The sequence below is a fragment of the Vombatus ursinus genome, unplaced genomic scaffold (assembly GCF_900497805.2).
Source record: "Vombatus ursinus unplaced genomic scaffold, bare-nosed wombat genome assembly UNPS02015012.1, whole genome shotgun sequence".
Lineage (NCBI taxonomy): Eukaryota > Metazoa > Chordata > Mammalia > Diprotodontia > Vombatidae > Vombatus > Vombatus ursinus.
The window spans coordinates 289,021-306,951 of NW_020954790.1; the positions used below are offsets into that span (position 1 = coordinate 289,021).

The window sequence follows — 17,931 nt, forward strand, 5'->3', positions numbered from 1 at the left end:
GTGGGGCGCCTCTCAGGAACTGCCCTGTCTGTGCCCCTTTGCACTGCTCAGCCATCATCCGTAGAACCAGGGCCCAGGGTGGGGTGGGGGCACACAGGATGTAGGGCCTTCTTGTATATCGCGTAAGCAGCTGTGGCCGGAGACTTCATCGCCAAGAAGCCAGGCTCACTAGTCGTGAGGAGCATCTTGGTGTTTGACTTGGCTGGTCCTTGGGAAGCAAGCTCAGTCTGGGGCTAGGGCCATTCTTAAAAAGCCTTTCCAGCAAAGAGAGAAACGTTTTATAGTTTTATTTTAGATTTCTACTAATTTTTTTTATAAGGAGATATCACTTTTTCCTTGTATAACATGCTTAGCATGCTCTTCAAGTGGTCAAATCACTGAGTCAAAGGGCATGAGCAGTTTTTTTATCTCTTCCTGAAGGTGCATTGCCATTTTGCTTTCAAAAAGATGACTAGGAGGCTGACCAGTTGGCAGTGAATTCTCTGGCCTTGGCAACCTGTGCAACAAAGAAGAGTACAGAAATGGCCTGAGGCATTCTGGCCACCTGAGCAGACAAGGGGAGGGTGGTGGAGAATGCAGTCTTACCATTTGTCCCTTTTAGCCTTCACCTTGAAGGCTTGGGGTCAGGGAAGGGACATACTGCTAATCTATATGTGGGAGCAACGTTCCTTCCTTCTCCTCTCTTCCCCCTGGGGAGATCCTAATTTCCCCCCTCAGTGATAAATCCTACCCTTCAGTCCTGTTCTCACATTAGCTTACTTTCTTCCAAAGCTCAGAAGAATACTGCTCCTAGGATTTAGAGACAGGCCCTCTTACAAGGCATTAGGGAGCATGTCAGGAGAGAGTGGTCCCCCAGGGACAAGGGTGGGCCACACCTCTCTATCTCACCTCATGCCGGAACATTGGCCTCTCTTTCCCTGGCTCTGATTCTGCCTCCCCATAGGGTTTGGACTCCTGGGGTGTCTGGCCAAACCTTTTATGGAGCCTTTCTGTAACTGAGCCACCCCGATGAACGTCCCCTCCCTACCTGTAGCCCCTGAGACCTTGGAGTTGGAAGAGAAGGTTGAGAGTGATGCCCCGGTCCATGGAAAAACTCAAGAGCTCTGGAGACATCACCATAAAAGAGGAACTGAGATAGTGATTTCCAAGGGAGAAAGGAGGCTGTTCGTCTGACTAAAGTGAGATAATGACTGATGGGATGAAAAGGCCAAGGAGTTTGTGTGGATGAGCAGTGTGGCTCTGAAATGATAAGCTCCACAATTCCTGGTGGATGGCCCTAGGCAAGGCTGAAATGCCCTTGTGAATGTCCATTCATTTCCACGGTCCCATCACCAGGGAACTGTAAATGTCCGAAGTTGTTACTTTCTACAAACTGAAACCACCTCCTAACATTTCTGCCAAATACAGACGGCCATTTTCAATGAGTTGCCCAAATGCCAGCCTTGGTTCCACATTGTTAGAGCCAGTGACACGCTGAAGTTTCCCCGTGGTGCATTTGGGTTTATGAGCTCCCTGAGACAGAATTCCTGCCCGTGTCCATGTACCAGATGATAACAGTCAAACACTGGCAACCTCCCCTTCACCAAAGGGCTCCAGGAAAACCCATCAGGTAGGAGAAGAGGAAGCAGGTGACCCTGCAGTCTGTGAGCGTTCAGGGACCAGCACAAGAAAGAAGCAGAGGCGTGTGTCCCCGTCCCCCACCCCCGCCGCACCCCCACAGCAGCTCTCTGCACTTTTCAGACGCCTGATCTCAAAGACCTGCGCCCCAGCAAGGCTGAGCACAGTGCTCAAGTGAAGAGGCAAGGCCTGGAGGCGAGCGACCGGGGAAGATCCTCCCTCTGCCTTAGAGGAGCCGTCCAAGGAGGAGGGTGCCCCAACCTTCAGGACAGCTCCTTCTCAGCAGAGGGGGCCAGGCCAGGTCAGTCTCAGGGCAGGGGCCTGGCTAGAGAAAACCTCTCCGATCTTCACTGTAGTGCTGCTATCATCTCCCTCGGCCCAGAATCAGGAAGCCTCAAGCCCTTCGCCCCATTCACAGCACAGAAGGTCAGCACATCCTTCCCGAGCTCAGGGGACCCCAGAGCCTGCCCTTGCCCATTCCTGGCTGGCCCGCCGCTCTTCTGCCCCTGGCCGAGGGTCGCTGTCCTCCTGCACCCCAGCCAGTTTGCCTGCATCTCTCCCTGACCCCTATGCCTTCAGGTGAAGCAGCCTGTCCTGGCCATATCGTCCTGGGTCAGTCTCTTCCCCCAGCCTCCGTGAGCCCAGACAGTGCTTCAGCCCATCTCCATCCTTCTGCGTAGCCCTGCTCTCCCCTTCATGGCTGGGGTAGTACCCTGGGCAGCTTCACAGAGGGCAAAGCTGCCAGCTTAGCCACCTGGCTTGCCTCGGTAGCTTTCAACTCAGACTTTGACTCAATAGCTGCCCCTCGGAGATCCCCTCTGGCTGTTTGTTTCTCCCAAACTCTGTCCAGAGAAGGAGACCTCTGCCAGTGAACTGCAGAACATTTAGCACCTAGTGAACGGCCCGGGGACAAAGCAAAACAGATGCCACGGCGGATCCCCAGAGTCCCGGGCAGAGGAAGGCGCCCCTATTTCCCAGTGTTGTGCTTCGTTCCGAATCGGTCCCCTGGTGCCCTTTTAAAACTCAGGTAAAGGGGTCCCTCAGGTGGCCTGATGGCCATAGCATCCCTGCTGGGAAGGGCTGAGGTTCAGCTGAGGCTCACGTTTGAAGGGCTGGGGGAGGGGAACAGTTTGACGGTGGAGAGTAACTGAAAGCTGCTATGTTTAAGAACTATTCTCCCATTGGAAAGTCACTTTTGGGGCAGCTAGGTAGTACTGTGGATAGAGCGCCCACCCTGGAGTCAGGAGGAGCTGAGTTCAAATCTGGCCTCAGACACATAACACTCATTAGCTGTGTGACCCTGGGCAAGTCACTTGACCCCAACTGCCTCACCAAAAAAAACCCAAAAAGTCACATTTGTCACATAGAAAGCAGGGATAGACAAGTTCATTGGCAGAGGCACTTCCCCCCCCCACACACACACACACACTGTGTGTAAAATAAGTGAAATAAAAATGTTTGAATGTGTTTGATAGAACTGATAGAGATCTAAGAGGCAGAGACGAGCAGGGAAGGCTCTCTGGGCACAGGGGGCGGCTTTGGAAATGTAGGAGATGGAGTATGGCACATGGCGACATCCAGGAGCCCCGAGGGCAGTTTTGAGGGAAGTCGAGAGAAGCTCGAGCTGCATCGTGAAGGCCTCGAACGCCAAACAGAAGAGTCTGTATCTGTCCGAGAGGCAGTAGGCAGCCGCTGAAGCTTGGAGCAGGAAAGTGGCAGGGTCAGGCCCAGGCCGGGACAGAGGTCAGCGTGAAGGAGCCCAGGCAGGGCGCTGCTGAAGGAGCTCAGGGGGAGGTAGAGATGAGCCCACCATCTGCAGTGGTGAGAAGGGGTCAGCTTCTCTTCCTGTCCTCGCCGGGCTTGCGGGACGAGTGGGAGAGTGTGCCGGCCGCGCCGTGCACTCTCCTCCTAACAGGAGCAGGCTGCCAGGGTCACACCTACCAGTCTTCGGAGCCCACCCGGATAAACATAGAGACGAGCCAATCAGGAGGTGCAAGCACTCGAACTTTACTCAGAAACCATCACAGCAAGGCCAAGCAGGAAAGCAAGAGAGCAGGAGCAAGAAAAAGAGCTCCGATCCCTACCCCCCTTATATACCTTCCTAGCCCCTCCTCGCAGTCCCACCGCCACGTGGCACAGCCAACATCAGACAGTCCCTCACACCTGTCCCATCTTGCCACAACCCCCACGTGGCACGTAGCCAACATCAGATAATCCCTCACAATCCCTCACACCTGTCCCTGCCCCATCTTGCCACAACCCCCACGTGGCACGTAGCCAACATCAGACAATCCCTCACAGGAGAGCTGGCCGGGACACCCACTGATGACGGGCAGAGGCTTTCACTTGTTCCACGCAGAGGGCATTGATTAAATTGCCTCCCGTGTGCTGTCATTGGAGATACAAAGACCCGAGATAGTCCCTGCCTTTTCTCTGCTGCCATCAGCTCCAGCCCCCACCGCTAGTCAATGCTAGTGACTAGCACCCCGGGTCCACTTAACTCAGTAACGTGAACCAGCTTTTGCACAGTGGCGTTTCCTCAGAAGATACCTATCTATCTTTGGGAGCCACAGGATCTTAGAATCCCCTTCCCCTAAAATGAAAGAACATATGCAAAAGCAAAGAACCAAGACCTGTATTTACAGGCCGGGTGTCCCCTCCGGGTGAGGAGGGCCTGAGACCTCTCCCCTTCCAGCACCCTCCTTCTTCTCCAAGCACCACATCGCCGGGCAGGAAGACAGACCCAAAAGAAGCAGGTTTTGCACAACTAATGCCTATGTAATGCCGTGAAGTTCTGGCTATGCAGCCAGTCAAAGAGGCTCCTGTCTGCCTTGTGTTGGCACGCCCACACCAGGTACAGAATGTCTACAGTCTTCAAATTCCACATGGGAAATGCATCAGCTAAACACTTTGCATGCTTCTAAGGACTGAACTCACCGGCCAGTCCTCCAGTACACTGGCCGTGCACTCAGCTTGCTTGCTCAGGGAGAGGGAGACAATCCATTACACTTTTTTTTTTTTTTGGTGAGGCAGTTGGGGTTAAGTGACTTGTCCAGGGTCACACAGCTAGTGAGTATTATATCTCTGAGGCCAGATTTGAACTTGGGTCCTCCTGATTCCAGGGTGAGTGCTCTATCCACTGCGCCACCTAGCTGCCCCTACACTTTCATTTTTCTTCTTCTTACCCCTAACAGTGCATCTGTGATGAACAAGAAGGATTTATATGTGTAAACTCTTAGAGCTGCTAGAAAGCTAAGCGGCAGTCCATGCCATTTTACCACCCAATGTAAGAACCTTCTCAATGCCATCTGTAATTGATAGTTATTCACCCTCTGCTTAAATGTTTCTGTATACAGTGAATTCACTTCCTTGTAGGGAGGCAACATGGTGAACAGAAATGACCACTGGGGTAAATTTTATATGCAGATTTGAGGCCTCTGTTATTGATTAGCTGTATGACCTTGGATGGGTTATTTAATTTTTGGATGAGTCTAAGAGAAAGATAGCTAAAGGGAAAATATAAAATTTAAGAAACTGTTGAAGAAATGGTGGCATCATGAGTGGAGTTCCAGAATTAGAGTCAGGAACACCTGCATTCAAAACCAGCCTCAGACACTTAATAGCTGCGTGACCCTGGGCCAGTCACTTCCCCTTTGTCCGCCTCAGGTTCCTCATCTGGAAAAAGAAGATGATAACAGCACCCCCCTCCAAGGGATGTTGGGAGGATTCAGTGAGATAATGTTAATAAAACGCTTTGGAAACTTTAAAGTTTCACATGTTGGTTATTGTCATCGTCACGTGATGAAGCGGCCTTTACTCTTGACCAAGACCAGCCCTCTACTTGTTCAAGTGATCCAGTTCCATCCCATCTCCTCCAGCAGATTCCCCATTCTCTGTCATCCCCACTCTGTCATCTGTTTCAGTCTCTCCCTCTCTGCTGGCTCATTCCCTTCCTTCAAACATGCCCAGGTCTCCCTCATCCTGAAAAAAACTCATTTGATCATTCCATCCCCACCGTCATTCTACTTCTCTTCTGTCCTTTGTAGCTAAACTCCCTGAAAAGGCCATACAGTTGGTGCCTCCATTTCCCTCTTGGGACTCTTCTGTAAGCCCTTACAATCTAGCTTCCAGCCTCATCATTCCACCCTAATGGCTCTCTCCAAAGTTACCGGTGGTCTCTTATTTGCCGACTCCAGTGGCCTTTTGCCTTTCCTCAGTCCTCATTCTCCTTGACCTGTCTGCAGCCTTTGCTGCTGTTGATCACTCTCTCCTCCCTGATATTCTCTTCTCTAGATTTTTGGAACACCTCTCTCTGGGTTCTCTTCCTACCTCTCTGAACGCTCCTTTGTCCCCTTTGCTGGATCCTCCTCTGTAGGTGTCCCTCAGGGCTCTGTCATGGGCCCTTTTCTCTTCTCTCTCTATGCTATTTTACTTGGTGGTCTCATCAGCTCCCATGGATTTAATGACCGTCTTTATGCTGATGATTCTCAAGTCTGCTTTTCTTCCCCCAATCTCTCTGCTGACCTCCAATCTTGCATCTCCAATAGACACCTTACACTCACTATGTCCAAGACAGAACTCGTGATCTTTCCTTCTAAACCGTCCCTGTTACTGTAGAGGGCACCACCATCTCCTGGGCCCTCAGGCTTATGACTCAGGACCTGGTGTTCCTCATTCTCTTCCACCCCTCCCCCATATCCAATCATTGCCAAGGCCTGTGGCCTTCACCTTGGCAACCTTTCCTGAATATGCCCCCTCCTCTCCTCTGACACACTCCTAGGGCGGGCCTTCACAATCTCATGCCTTAATTACTGCCATAACTTGGTGGTGGGACCGCCCATTTAAAGTCTCTTCCCCTCTCCAGGCCCTCCTGTATTCACCCTTTGAAGTGATTTAACTAAAGCACAGATCTGATTGTCACCCCACCCCATTCCCTACTCAGTAAACTTCCAGTGGCTTCCTTTTGCCTCCAGGATCAAATACAAAACACTTTGGCAGTCAGAGCCCATAACCTGAGCCCCTCCTACCTTTCCAGTCTTCTTACACTTTACTCCCCACCATGGACTCTTTGATCCATTGGCACTGGCCTCCTGGATGTTCCATGGACAAGACACTCTATCTCTTGACTCTGGGCACTTTCTCTGGCTGGCCACCATGCCTAGAATACTTTCCTTCCTCCACTCAGACTATTGTCCTCCCTGGCTTTCTTTAGATCCCAACTAAAATCCCACCTTCACCAAAAAGCCTTCACCACCCTCTTTTAACTCCAGTGCCTTCCCTCTGTTAATTACTTTCTATTTATTCTGTACGTATGTGTATATATATATACATACACACATGTAGGTATGTATGTATGTCTTTGTTTTTCATATTGTCTCCCCCATTAGATTGTAAGTATCTCGAGGGCAGGGACTGTTTTTTGCCTCTTTTTGTATCCCCAGCACTTAGCACAGTGCCTAGCAATAGTAGATGTTTAATAAATGTTTATTGATTAATTAATTTATCATTATTATTATCTTAAATGGAACTGCTAAAGAATATACATATTTCTCAGTACCACATGAAACTTTTTACAAAAAAGGTGACCAACTTACTAGCTGTGTGACTTTGGGCAAGTCACTTAACCCCATTGCCTACAAAACAAAAGTGACCATAGATTATAACAGAGATAATTGCAAATACATGAAAATGGATGGAAATACTAAATATCCTTTACAAACCATAATGCAATAAAAAGTGTAATCAGTTTAGGGAGTACTAACAAAAGGCAAAGATGTAAATGGAAACTTAACAATGAAATTATAAATAATGGGTGGATTAATGAACAAATCATAGAAACTATCAATAATTATGTGAAAGATGATTCTAGAAGACCAATGACAAAGGATTCTACCCCTCTCCTGACAGAGAAGTGATAGACTCAAGAAGGAGAAACATACATGTTTTATGTGGCCAGTGTGGGACTTTGTTTTATTTCATTATGAATATTTTCACAAGGGTTTTGTTTTTCTGTTTTTCCATTAAGCAGGGGTTGAGAGGAGGTGAGGGAAGAGACAGGTAGAGAAAGAAAATAATTGTTAATTGGAAAAATAAATAAATAAATGTTTTTAAATTAATTATGTGAAATAAAATAATGATGAAACAACATACCATAATTTCTGAGAATAATTATATCCCCCAAACACACACTAACAAAATCAAAAAAGAGAGGATTATGGGTGCATGATTTAGACATAAAGGGTGATACCATAAGCAAAGTAGTGGAGCAGAGAAGAAATTACCTGTTGGATCTCTGAATAGGAAGAGTTCTTGACCAAACGAGAGACAGGGAGGTTCACAAGAAGTAAAATAGATAATTTTGATTACATAAAATTTAAAAGTTTTTGTACTAACAGAACCAATGCAACTAAAATTAGAAGAAAAACAGGAAACTGAAGAATTTTTGCAACAAATTTCTCTGATAAACATCGCATTTCTAAAATATATAGGGAACTGAGTCAAATCTACAAGAATAAGAGCCATTCCCCAGTTGATAAATGGGCAAAGGATATAAATAACCAGTTTATAAATGAATTAATAAATAATGAATAAATAAAAGTTATCAATAACCGTATAAAATCCAATAAATCACTAAAAATTAGAGAAATGCAAATTGAGACAATTCTAAGGTATAATCTCAAACCTATCAGATTGATCAAGAAGACAAAAAAGGGAAAATGGCAAATGCTGGAGGAGATATGGGAAAATAGGCACACTAATGTACTATTGGTGGAACTAAGAGCTGCTCCAACTATTTGGGAAGCAACTTGGAATTATGCCCAAAAAAAAACTATCAAAAGGTGCATGCTTTTTGACCTCGTAAAACCACTGCTAGAAACATATTCCCAAAGAGATCAAACAAAAAGGAAATGGACTTCCATTTTCAAACATATTTATAGCAGCTCTTTTTGCAGTAGCAAACAGTTAGAAACTGAGGGCATGCCCATCAGTTGAGAATGGCTGAACGAGTTATGGTATACGAATCTGATGGAATACTGTTGTGCTATAAGAAATGATGAAGGGGATGATTTTATAAAAATCTACAAAGACTTGTAAAAGTGAAGCAAACTGAAGTAAGCAGAACCAGGAGAATAATTTATACAGTAACGTCAATATTGTAAGATAATGAAAAGAATAGAATGTTTTACTGCACACCAGAAAATTCACACTACAGAGAAACCTTCTGAATGTAATATGAGTGAAAGACTTAGTAATTTTGATCAACCCAATGATCTACCGCAATTCCAAAGGACTCATGATGAAACATACTGTCTACCTCCAGATAGAAAAGTGCTGAACTCAAAGAGCAAACTGAGTCATATTTTTTCTCTTTCTCTCTTTTTTCTTTTTTTTATCAGAACATGGCTAACACAGAAATTTGTTTTGCATGATTATAGATATTCATAACTTTTGTTTTTCCTGTCTTCTCATTAGGATGGGGAGCGTTTAGCGGGAGGGAGAGAATTTGGATCTGAACAAAAGGATAAAAGTCTCTGTGCTTTAAAAAGTAAATAAATAAAAATACTACTTATGAAAAGAAATGGAGAGGATTAATGAGTTGAATATGTATTTTTAAAGTCTAGAAAGCCAAATGATTCCCAAACAAGCACAAAATAGGAGATGTCAAAAATTAGAGGAGAAATAGAGAAATTATAAGTGAAAAAAACTGCAAAAATGAGAAACAAAATTACTTTTTTGAAAAAACTAGCAAAATTGATAAACCTTTAGCCAGCCTGACTAAAAAGAGGGCAGAAAATTAAATCAACAAAACAGCAAATGAACAAGGCCAAATCACAGTGTAAGAAAAAGAATTAACAGAACCTACTATATGCTGTTATATTCTAGCAAAATGGGAAATGCAAATAAAATAGAGAAATAACTTCAAAGATACAATACCCTAATTTCTGTGATCTGAGTTTCCATACCAGCAAAATGAGGAGACTGGACGAGATGATCTCCCAGATCTCTTCCAGACCTCCCGCTAGGATTCCATGAGGTAACCCTTATTGTGCAGAATCATTCTTTAAAGAAATGTTGTTTGTTGTTAATATTTGTTTTAACCTTGTAAAGTTGCCCATCGTTGTTCTTAAAGGAGGAAGCAACTGATTGCATGAAGTATTCAACACGGAGAGCAGGAAACGTGTGTATCTCCTGTTTCTTTCAGGTTGGGAGACAAGGCCTAAAAGCAGAAAGCCAGGTTTCCATGGAAACCTTTTCCCAGGACAGACTCCTAAGGGACGGCCCCTGTGTCTCTACGTTGGGAGAAGATTGGAAGAAGCGGAGCGAAGAGGAGAAACACTCCAAGTAAGTAAAAGTCACCTGTAGGACGACTCCCAATAAAGCAGGAAGGCCGTGAATCTAGTGAACGTGGCCAAGCTCTCGTCTCAGGCTAATCTGTTCTAGCTACAGGTAATAAACCTAGAAAGAGCATCAGACACTATTCAGTTCTTTGTAAATATCGTCGTATCTGCTCAAAGACGTTATGTTCAAGTTGGGATGAACATGACAGCTTTCAGTTACAACTGAAAATAGCATCATAGAATAGAGTTGATGAAGGTGGGAAAGTCTGCAACACCAATGCATCCATTCCTTCCTGTCCTTCTCCTGTGTGAAGAAACCCATGAATGTGATGAATTAGAGAAGACTTTCTATTGGAGCACATGTCTTATTTGGCATTAGCAAAGCCATTCCAAAGAGGAATATTATGAATGTAATAAATGTAGGGATTCCTTCTATGGGAACTTCTGACTCAATGTTAAAAAAAAGTCATGACGGGGAGAAGTCATGTGAATCTTACAAATATGGTAAGTCAGTTGTGTGAAAAGAATGAACTTCCCAGGCATCAGAGACTTCATAATGGGAAAAAACTATGAATGTAATAGCTCATACTTTACTGCCCATTGTAGAATTTGTATTATAGAGACATCTTATGGATGCAATGAATATGGTTAGGCTCTCCACCTGAGGTCATGCCTTACTGCACAGCAGAAAATTCACATTGCCCAGAAACCTTCTGAATGCAATATCTATATCCCCATCTCTATCTGTCTATCTATCCATCTGTCTTTCTATCTCTATCTATCTATCTATCTATCTATCTATCTATCTATCTATCTATCTATAAGGAAACTTGTCAGGTCTCAGACCTCATTCAACACCTGAAAATGCATGCCAAGGAGGAAAATTTTGAATGTGATTAATGTGAGAAGGCTCGATTCTTTCACCTGGAAGAGGAAAGACTGAAGGCAGGCGTCAGGACCCGAGGCCACTGCCTTTTCCATGTTGTCTCTCCCCAGGCACCTCCAGCAAAGCACCCAAACAGCCATCAAGATGCAGGCCCTCAGTGGTGGTGGGAGGGAGGCTTTGGGAAGCCTCGCCCACTGTCCCCACGGCTGGCCAGTCACAGCTGGGTGTGGAATGTGGGTGCATTCTCCATAGTCTCTGCAAAGCGCTACCTTACACACATGACGGGGCGATGTGCATGGGTGCTTTGGTTGCTCATGTAGGTTGTGTGTCCACAGGAGGCTGTTTGGACAGGACGCTCAGAGAGACCTGAGCAGCCCTTTGACTGAATCCAGTTGGAGGAGTCAATGACTCAACAGGCCCCTTGAATATTGTTAGCCTAGGTCAAAGCCAAATTCCATATTCCTGTTTCTTAACAGGAAAAGGGTACCCCAAGCTACATATCTGAGGCTTGACTTCCTTCCCACTAAATGTCGGTTCCACAATGAACACACCTGTTGTTGTCAGTCATTTTTCAATCACGTCTGACTCTTTGTGGCCCCATTTGGAATTTTCCTGGCAAAGATGCTGGAGTCGTTTGCCATTTCCTTCTCCAGCTCATTTTACAGAGGAGAAAACTATGGCAAATAGGGTTAGGGTCACACAGCTAGTTAGTGTCTGAGGCTGGATTTGAACTCAGATTCTCCTGACTCCAGGCCTGGCGTTCTACCCACTGTGCCATCTAGCTGCCCCAATGACACACGTGGCAAATAGCAAATACATCCATTTATCCCAGGTGGTAGCAAACATAAATCAGAGAAGGTATTTAGATGTACCAGACGTGTACCAGACAGTATACAGAGTGAATAAGCTCTCCTACTCTCTTACTAGGAGTGAGATATCTCAGCTCAACCTGGAGAGAGGGAGTCCCAGATCTCACTCAGAGGAAATTCTCTGAGGTCTCTAGGGTATGAACCTGGTCAAGACACTGGCTCTTCTGCACGGTGGCTCTTTCCCTCCCTTCAGGGACCTGAAGAAAATTTGGAACTGGGTATCTTCTCTCTGGAAGCTGGAAGCCAGAGGACCAGGATCTCCCTTTACCCAAGCTCATGCCATTTTTGCCTCATGCAGACAAGGAGTACTGATTAATCAGTCTTGGCCAATGAGGAGTCTTCTACCCGTGGGCTTTGAGCCATAGGTTACTGACATCATCATGCATCTCCTGGGAACATGCTTCCACCCTCAGCACAAGGAGAGACGCTATCAGAGGTGCTCCCTCTCCTGCTTCATTTAAAAGACAGATGCCAAGTAAATGGGAGGTTCTAGGGAGGAAAGTCACAGAGGGAAGACACCAGCACCAGGTGCACTGGGAAGATCCACTTGCAGAAGGTGAGATTTGAGCTAACACTTGAAAAAGCCAGGTCGTGGAAGTGAGGGATGGAGAGCATTCCAGGCAGCGTGGCTGGGAGGGAAGCCAGCGTCTAGTCAGGGAACTGAGAGACAGGAGAGCAAGAAGGCCAATCTATTGGATCACTGGGTGTGTGGAGGAAAAGAGTGTATAAGGAGAGGGGGAAGTTCAGAAAGGATGGGGTTGTGAAGGGCTTTCAAAGCCAGAGGATTTAGTGTGTGATCATGGAGGCGATAAGGAGCCATACGTGGCTATTGGGTTGGGGCGTGATGTGGTCCAATGGGAGCTTTAGGGAAATCGCATTAGTGGTTGAGTAGGAGATGGACTGGCGTGGGGAGACTTGAGGCAGGCAGATGGCCCAGCAGTGATCGCCATAGTCCAGGAATGAGAGGATGAGGGCCTGGATGGGGAGGTGGGAGGGAGGGGCAGAGGACAGTGCGTCGGACAGGAAGACGGAGGATTTCCAACAGGGCATGCATTAGTTTTGTTGGCTTTGACTTTAAATTTTTTTTACACTAAAAAACCGCATGTATTTATGCTCCTGTCATATTGAAAAAAAAAATGTCCAGTAATTAGCTATTATTCATGCACTCCAGAGAATGGTCTGGGACTTCTCCTGATGATATATCCCAGACAGGAAAATCTTTGCTTCTCGGGATGATGGTTTGTGTGTGTGTGTGTGTGTGTGTGTTTTATTGGAGCGTGTTTATGTTCTGTATTATGCATTTCTTCACTTTGCAGGATACACAATTGGGTGCTTTCTCAGTTTAATTATTTTTTTATCTGAAAACAACTAACTTTAAATAAAATGAGCATTTCCATCTACACTGTAGTACAGAAGAGTAGATGAGAATACATTAACTCTCAAATCCCTATTCTATATAGCTGAATTTTCCTTTAATGCAAATCATCAATTCAATATGTCCCTTTCCAAGCTGGCCTCCTGCTTGTCAGGGATTCCTTCTGTTGCTTCTCTCTTTGGAGAGGGGCACCCCATCACTAGTCCCGTCTCCTTCCGCCCTCCCCACCCCAAAGATGACTACCTACCTTCCTAGCAAGCAGTGGCCACTCCCTCACAGAGCAGAGTGAGCACCTGCAGTCTAAAGCTCCCAAATAAAAGATGTCCAGGCTGCCCAGGATGGGAAGAGAGACAGCAATGCCGTGCTAGAGATTTTGGAAGCTGTTACAGCAGCCATATTGAAGGCCCTCCCCCACTGGCATGGGCAGGGAGACCAAGAAATGTATCTCTGTTTATGATACATTATTTTTTTGGTGAGGCAATTAGGGTTAAGTGACGCCCATGAGTGTTATATTTCTGAGGCCGAATTTGAACTCAAGTCCTCTTGACTCCAGGGCCAGTGCCCTATCCACTGCGCCACCTAGCTGCCCCACTAAGAAATGTATCTCGAGGAATGCTCTGTGGGTGGAGTAGACCCTGCTCCTCTGGGAACATAGCCTTGGGGTCCTGTTCTAGACGCGGCCCAGGAGTGTGTGCAGCCCAGGAAGCAGGACCTTAGAGAGGATGTAGACATCCCTTGTTGTGCCAGGAAGCTGGGCACCACAGAGATCCCTGTTACCTTCAGCAGCTGGACCCACTCTGGGTTATCACGGGTTTTTGTCTCAGTTCCTCATCTGAGTCTCCCACCATGCACAGCAGGAGTCAGCCTCGTCCTCAGGCTGGGCCCCCTTGATGGTGAGGGAGGCTTTGTCCCTAAGGAAGGACCCTGAGAACCGGGCTGGGACCCCTGATACAAGAGTGTTGGTATTATAGATGAGTAACCTGGGAACTTGGCCAGATTTCTGCTGGAACCAGTGGGGGTAGAGCCCAGAGGTGACGGCCCTGTGCTGGAGCTGCAGGTCGGGGTGACTGCCCCTCCTGGGATCACACTCAGAGACGGCTCCTGGGTCACCACGGCCTGAGAACTGGCCCCTGGAACCAAGAGGAGGGACACATATCAGGAATGGAGACGGGGGCATCGCTGCCAGGGCCTGCTGCTTCATGCCCAGCTCGCCCCTTCTCCCCAAAAGCCCAGGCGGTCTGTTGCCTCACCTTTGCAGAGAGTGAAGAACATGAGGAGGCGTCCAGGCCATGGTGCAGACGCTCTCCTTCCCGGGGCTCTGCAGGGGTGCTGACGCTGCTTACATCCACCCCACTTCCCCGGGCAGATGGAGGATTGCTTCATGCAAATATCTTTCCAAATTGAATTTCTCTAAGTACGGGGCCTCTCCGGGTAAAGTCTGAAGCATGTGGTGGGTGGGGCATGTCATGGACTGGCTCTGGGACACCTTCCGACTCAGGATGTGGTTGGGTAATTTCTCAACTGTGATGGCCCACCATGGCTCGCCCAGGGTAGTCCCACGGCGCCCCCTGCTGAGCCCAAGCCCCAAAGCCACCTAATGTCAACGAACCAAGATAGAGGCTGCAGAAAGTCCCTGAGTTCCCACGCATCGGGACTCCTGATGCCAGGTCATTGGGCTGAGCGCTGGGGATTGATCCCAAAGGACCTCTTTGCTACACAGTCCTCAGGAAGTGCACCTTCACGGGCTCCAGTGCTCCAGTATCGGCTACAAAGCACACAGAATCATTCACTCTCACAGTGGGGAAGAGGCTGGGGACTGCCATAGTCTGGAAACTGAGGCAAGTTGATCTGTAGAAGCTGGAGGCCCCAGCCTCTCTCCTATCATGCTGCCCGCCTGGCAGCGCACAGAGCAGCAGGGAAAGCAGGAGCATGATCAGAGCAGTTGAGCTGTGTGGGTTGGGGAGGAAGGGAGAGCAGGAGGGCCAGGGGCAGCTTGTTTCTTGGGGGCGTGGCTACCAGGACAGTTTTGTCTGGGCACTGGCTGTCATGTTGCCCTCTGTTGACAGTGACTGAGGCTCAAGTCAGGCTGTGCTGCATCTGCTCAGCTTTTGGGCCCAGAATACTCCAAAAAGAGAGAGGCATTCCTGACTCAGCCACATCTCTGAAGACACCTCTAGGGTTTGGTGGTGTTATTGCAAAAATGATTTTACTATTATTAAACCACCAAGTGGCCTCACTCGAGCACACATGATTGAAGAAACCCAAAAGCACAAGGGCAAGAAATGCAAAGTTGTCTTCAAAGCCACAAAGCCTCTGAAGACTGATGGGTGGACAGATGTGGACCAGGGATGGCCCTGGCTGATCCAGACTAGCTTCTGTCCTGCACCCAGATGCCCTCTGTACATCTATATACACAGGAGAACCTGGGAGCGGGCTTTTCCTGGGGGAGTGATGACCACCTGAAACCAGGGGTCCCCCTCCAGAAGCTGAAAGTCTGGCTCTGAAGCGATCTCAAGACAGTAGGTGAGCAGCAGAGTTGTAGCTTGGAGCAGCAACCATCCACTGACGTGGGGTGCAACCTGCCGAAAGTGGCTAACAGCACTAGGCCACTATGAATAAACAACTGGCCCTGGGAGACTGATGTGGATGCAGATGCCCTGGCCCACAGGCAGGTGGCACCAAAGCTACGGTGATCCCTTAAAAAGGGGGATGGAGTGCTGGGAAGACCTGAGTTCAAATATGAACTCAGACACTTAGTAGCGGGGTAACCTTGAGCAAGTCACTTCATCCTGTTGGCCTCAATTTCCTCTTCTACAATTTGGAGATAATCTCCCTACCTCCCAAGGTTGTTGTGAGGACCAAATGAGATATCTGTAAAGCACTTAGCAGCATGCCCAGCACATAGTAGGTGCTTAATAAATGCTTGCTCCCTTCCCCTATGGATGACTGGCAACTGGCTGATGATGGGCTAAGAGAAGTCCGGTACAGTCAAATCAAGCATTTATTAAGCTCTTCCTGTGTTCTGGGCAGTGTTCAAGGCTGTTAAGGAGCTCAATCTCATGGGGGAGACAACATGGCACAATCATGACCAGATACGGCCACAGTAAACGGGAGCTAATCTCAGGGAAGGCCAAAGGCTCCATCAGCCATCACCATGGCTCAGACGTCAGGGAGGCCCAGTGAGGAGGGAGGGAATTCTAGGCCTGGCGCAGCCAATCACAACCCCATCAAGCTGGTGGAATAGCAAGGCTAGTATCCCTGGAGCATGGGGAAGCAGAAGGAGTTAGGTATGAGAGAACTAGAAGGGTATAGTGGGCCCAGTTTGGAAGGGCTTGAAAAGCCGGAGGATTTGATCCTGAAATGATCCTGGAGGCAATAGGAAGCCACTGGAATTCATTAAGTATGAGGGAAGGAGGGAAATGAACAAGCATCGATTGATTCAGCCCCTATGTGCCTGGCACTGTGCTAAGCGCTTTACAAATACGATCTCATTTGATCCTCACAATATCTTTGGGAGTGCTGATATGACCCCCAGTTTACAGAGGAGGAAACTGAGGCACACAGAGGCTAAGTGCTCTGCCCCAGGTCACCCAGCCAGTAAGTGCTCGAGGCCAGATTTGAACACGGGTCTTCCAGACTCCAAACCCAAACCTCATAACTGCTAATGTGTCCTGTGGGTGTTGCTGTTGGCAACAGAAGTATTTGACCTTCCCTGGCACCAAATCCCAGAATTCCCACCAAGAGCTAAAAAGTGCCCCTACCCCATCCCAAGGCCCAAGGCCCAGTGCAGGGCCTGGCACAGAATAAACCCTTGACCAATCCCTGTGGACCCACTGACTGATGCAGAAGAGGAGGTGGTTCCTTATTCCTCGGAGGGCTTTTAGCACATTGTGGAGGGATGGGCAGGGGTCGCTTAGAGGGAACTGGCTGAATGGCCAGGAGTGGTTAGAGGGCAGCTGGGAAGGGTCTCCAGTGGAGTGCCCCAGGAATCTGTTATCCAGGATTTGAGTGAATGACAAAAGCTCATTAAGGGTATGGAATTATCACGTTTCTATTAACCGATGTATATACGTGCAATGAATATACTAATAATTTGGTTTTCTCAAGGGTTGCCTTATAATGCAGCTTAACCTGACTCTCTGACTCATTGTGTTAACTGACTGTGAGACAACGTTCACAGGCGCTGGACCTTAAGTGAAGCGAATCAAAGATGGTAGAACCTGCTCGGGTCCCAGAACTCTGGCTCTGCACCCCAGGGGAGGTGGTCGCGACCCCCCCAGACTTGACTCCAAAGCTGCTGTGTTGTGGCACTTGCGGGTTCCTCGTGGGAAGCCACTGAACCATCGTCTGGAATCCGCCTTCGCTCTCCGCTTGTGCTTTAGGAACATAACCCGTGCTTTTACTTCGGCTAGGAGAACGCTCCTCCCCCGAAACTGATGAGTCGCCCCACTCCATTACCGGCACTCGGTCTCTAGGCCGCTTTGCGCGGCTCCCAGCATGGTCAGGCTAGGGACGGGCGAGGTAAAACCCCGCTAACCAGGGCTCGCTGGGCAGGCCTCGGCTCCGGACCGCCGGGGTCCGCGCTGGGGTTTCGCGCGGTGCCATCGGGAGCTGCCCGCAGCACCACGGCCAGCGGCCCCGCCAGGCCCTGGGCTCGAGGCTAGCCTCGCGTCCCGGGCTTGGGGGGGGGTGTCCCCCTAAGGGGCCCCTCCTGTGAAGCCCCGCCCCCATGTCAGTTACACGTACTTCCTGGGACCGGGGGAGAGGAGGGGTCAGCTCCTGCCCAGACCACTGGCCCTTGAGGGCAGGTGCCTGGCTGGACTGCGCCTCAACCCCGGCCTGGGC

The 17,931-nt window shown here is 48.2% G+C and overlaps 1 protein-coding gene across 2 annotated transcripts in view; it reads left to right on the forward strand.

Annotated features, from left to right (window-relative positions):
* The window catches only part of LOC114030752 (zinc finger protein 420-like), a 60,418-nt gene extending 49,075 nt beyond the window's left edge, over window positions 1-11,343 (forward strand). Inside the window, exons 6-7 of one of the 2 annotated variants that reach the window (XM_027845622.1) lie at window positions 9,821-9,960; window positions 10,782-11,343. In XM_027845622.1, coding sequence (XP_027701423.1) covers window positions 9,821-9,960; window positions 10,782-10,856 — 215 coding nt within the window. In that variant the 3' untranslated portion in view covers window positions 10,857-11,343. Of the gene's footprint in view, window positions 1-9,820; window positions 10,072-10,781 lie in introns of those variants that run through there. The other variant, XM_027845621.1, reaches the window with a different exon arrangement.
* The last annotated feature ends 6,588 nt before the right edge of the window (window positions 11,344-17,931 follow it).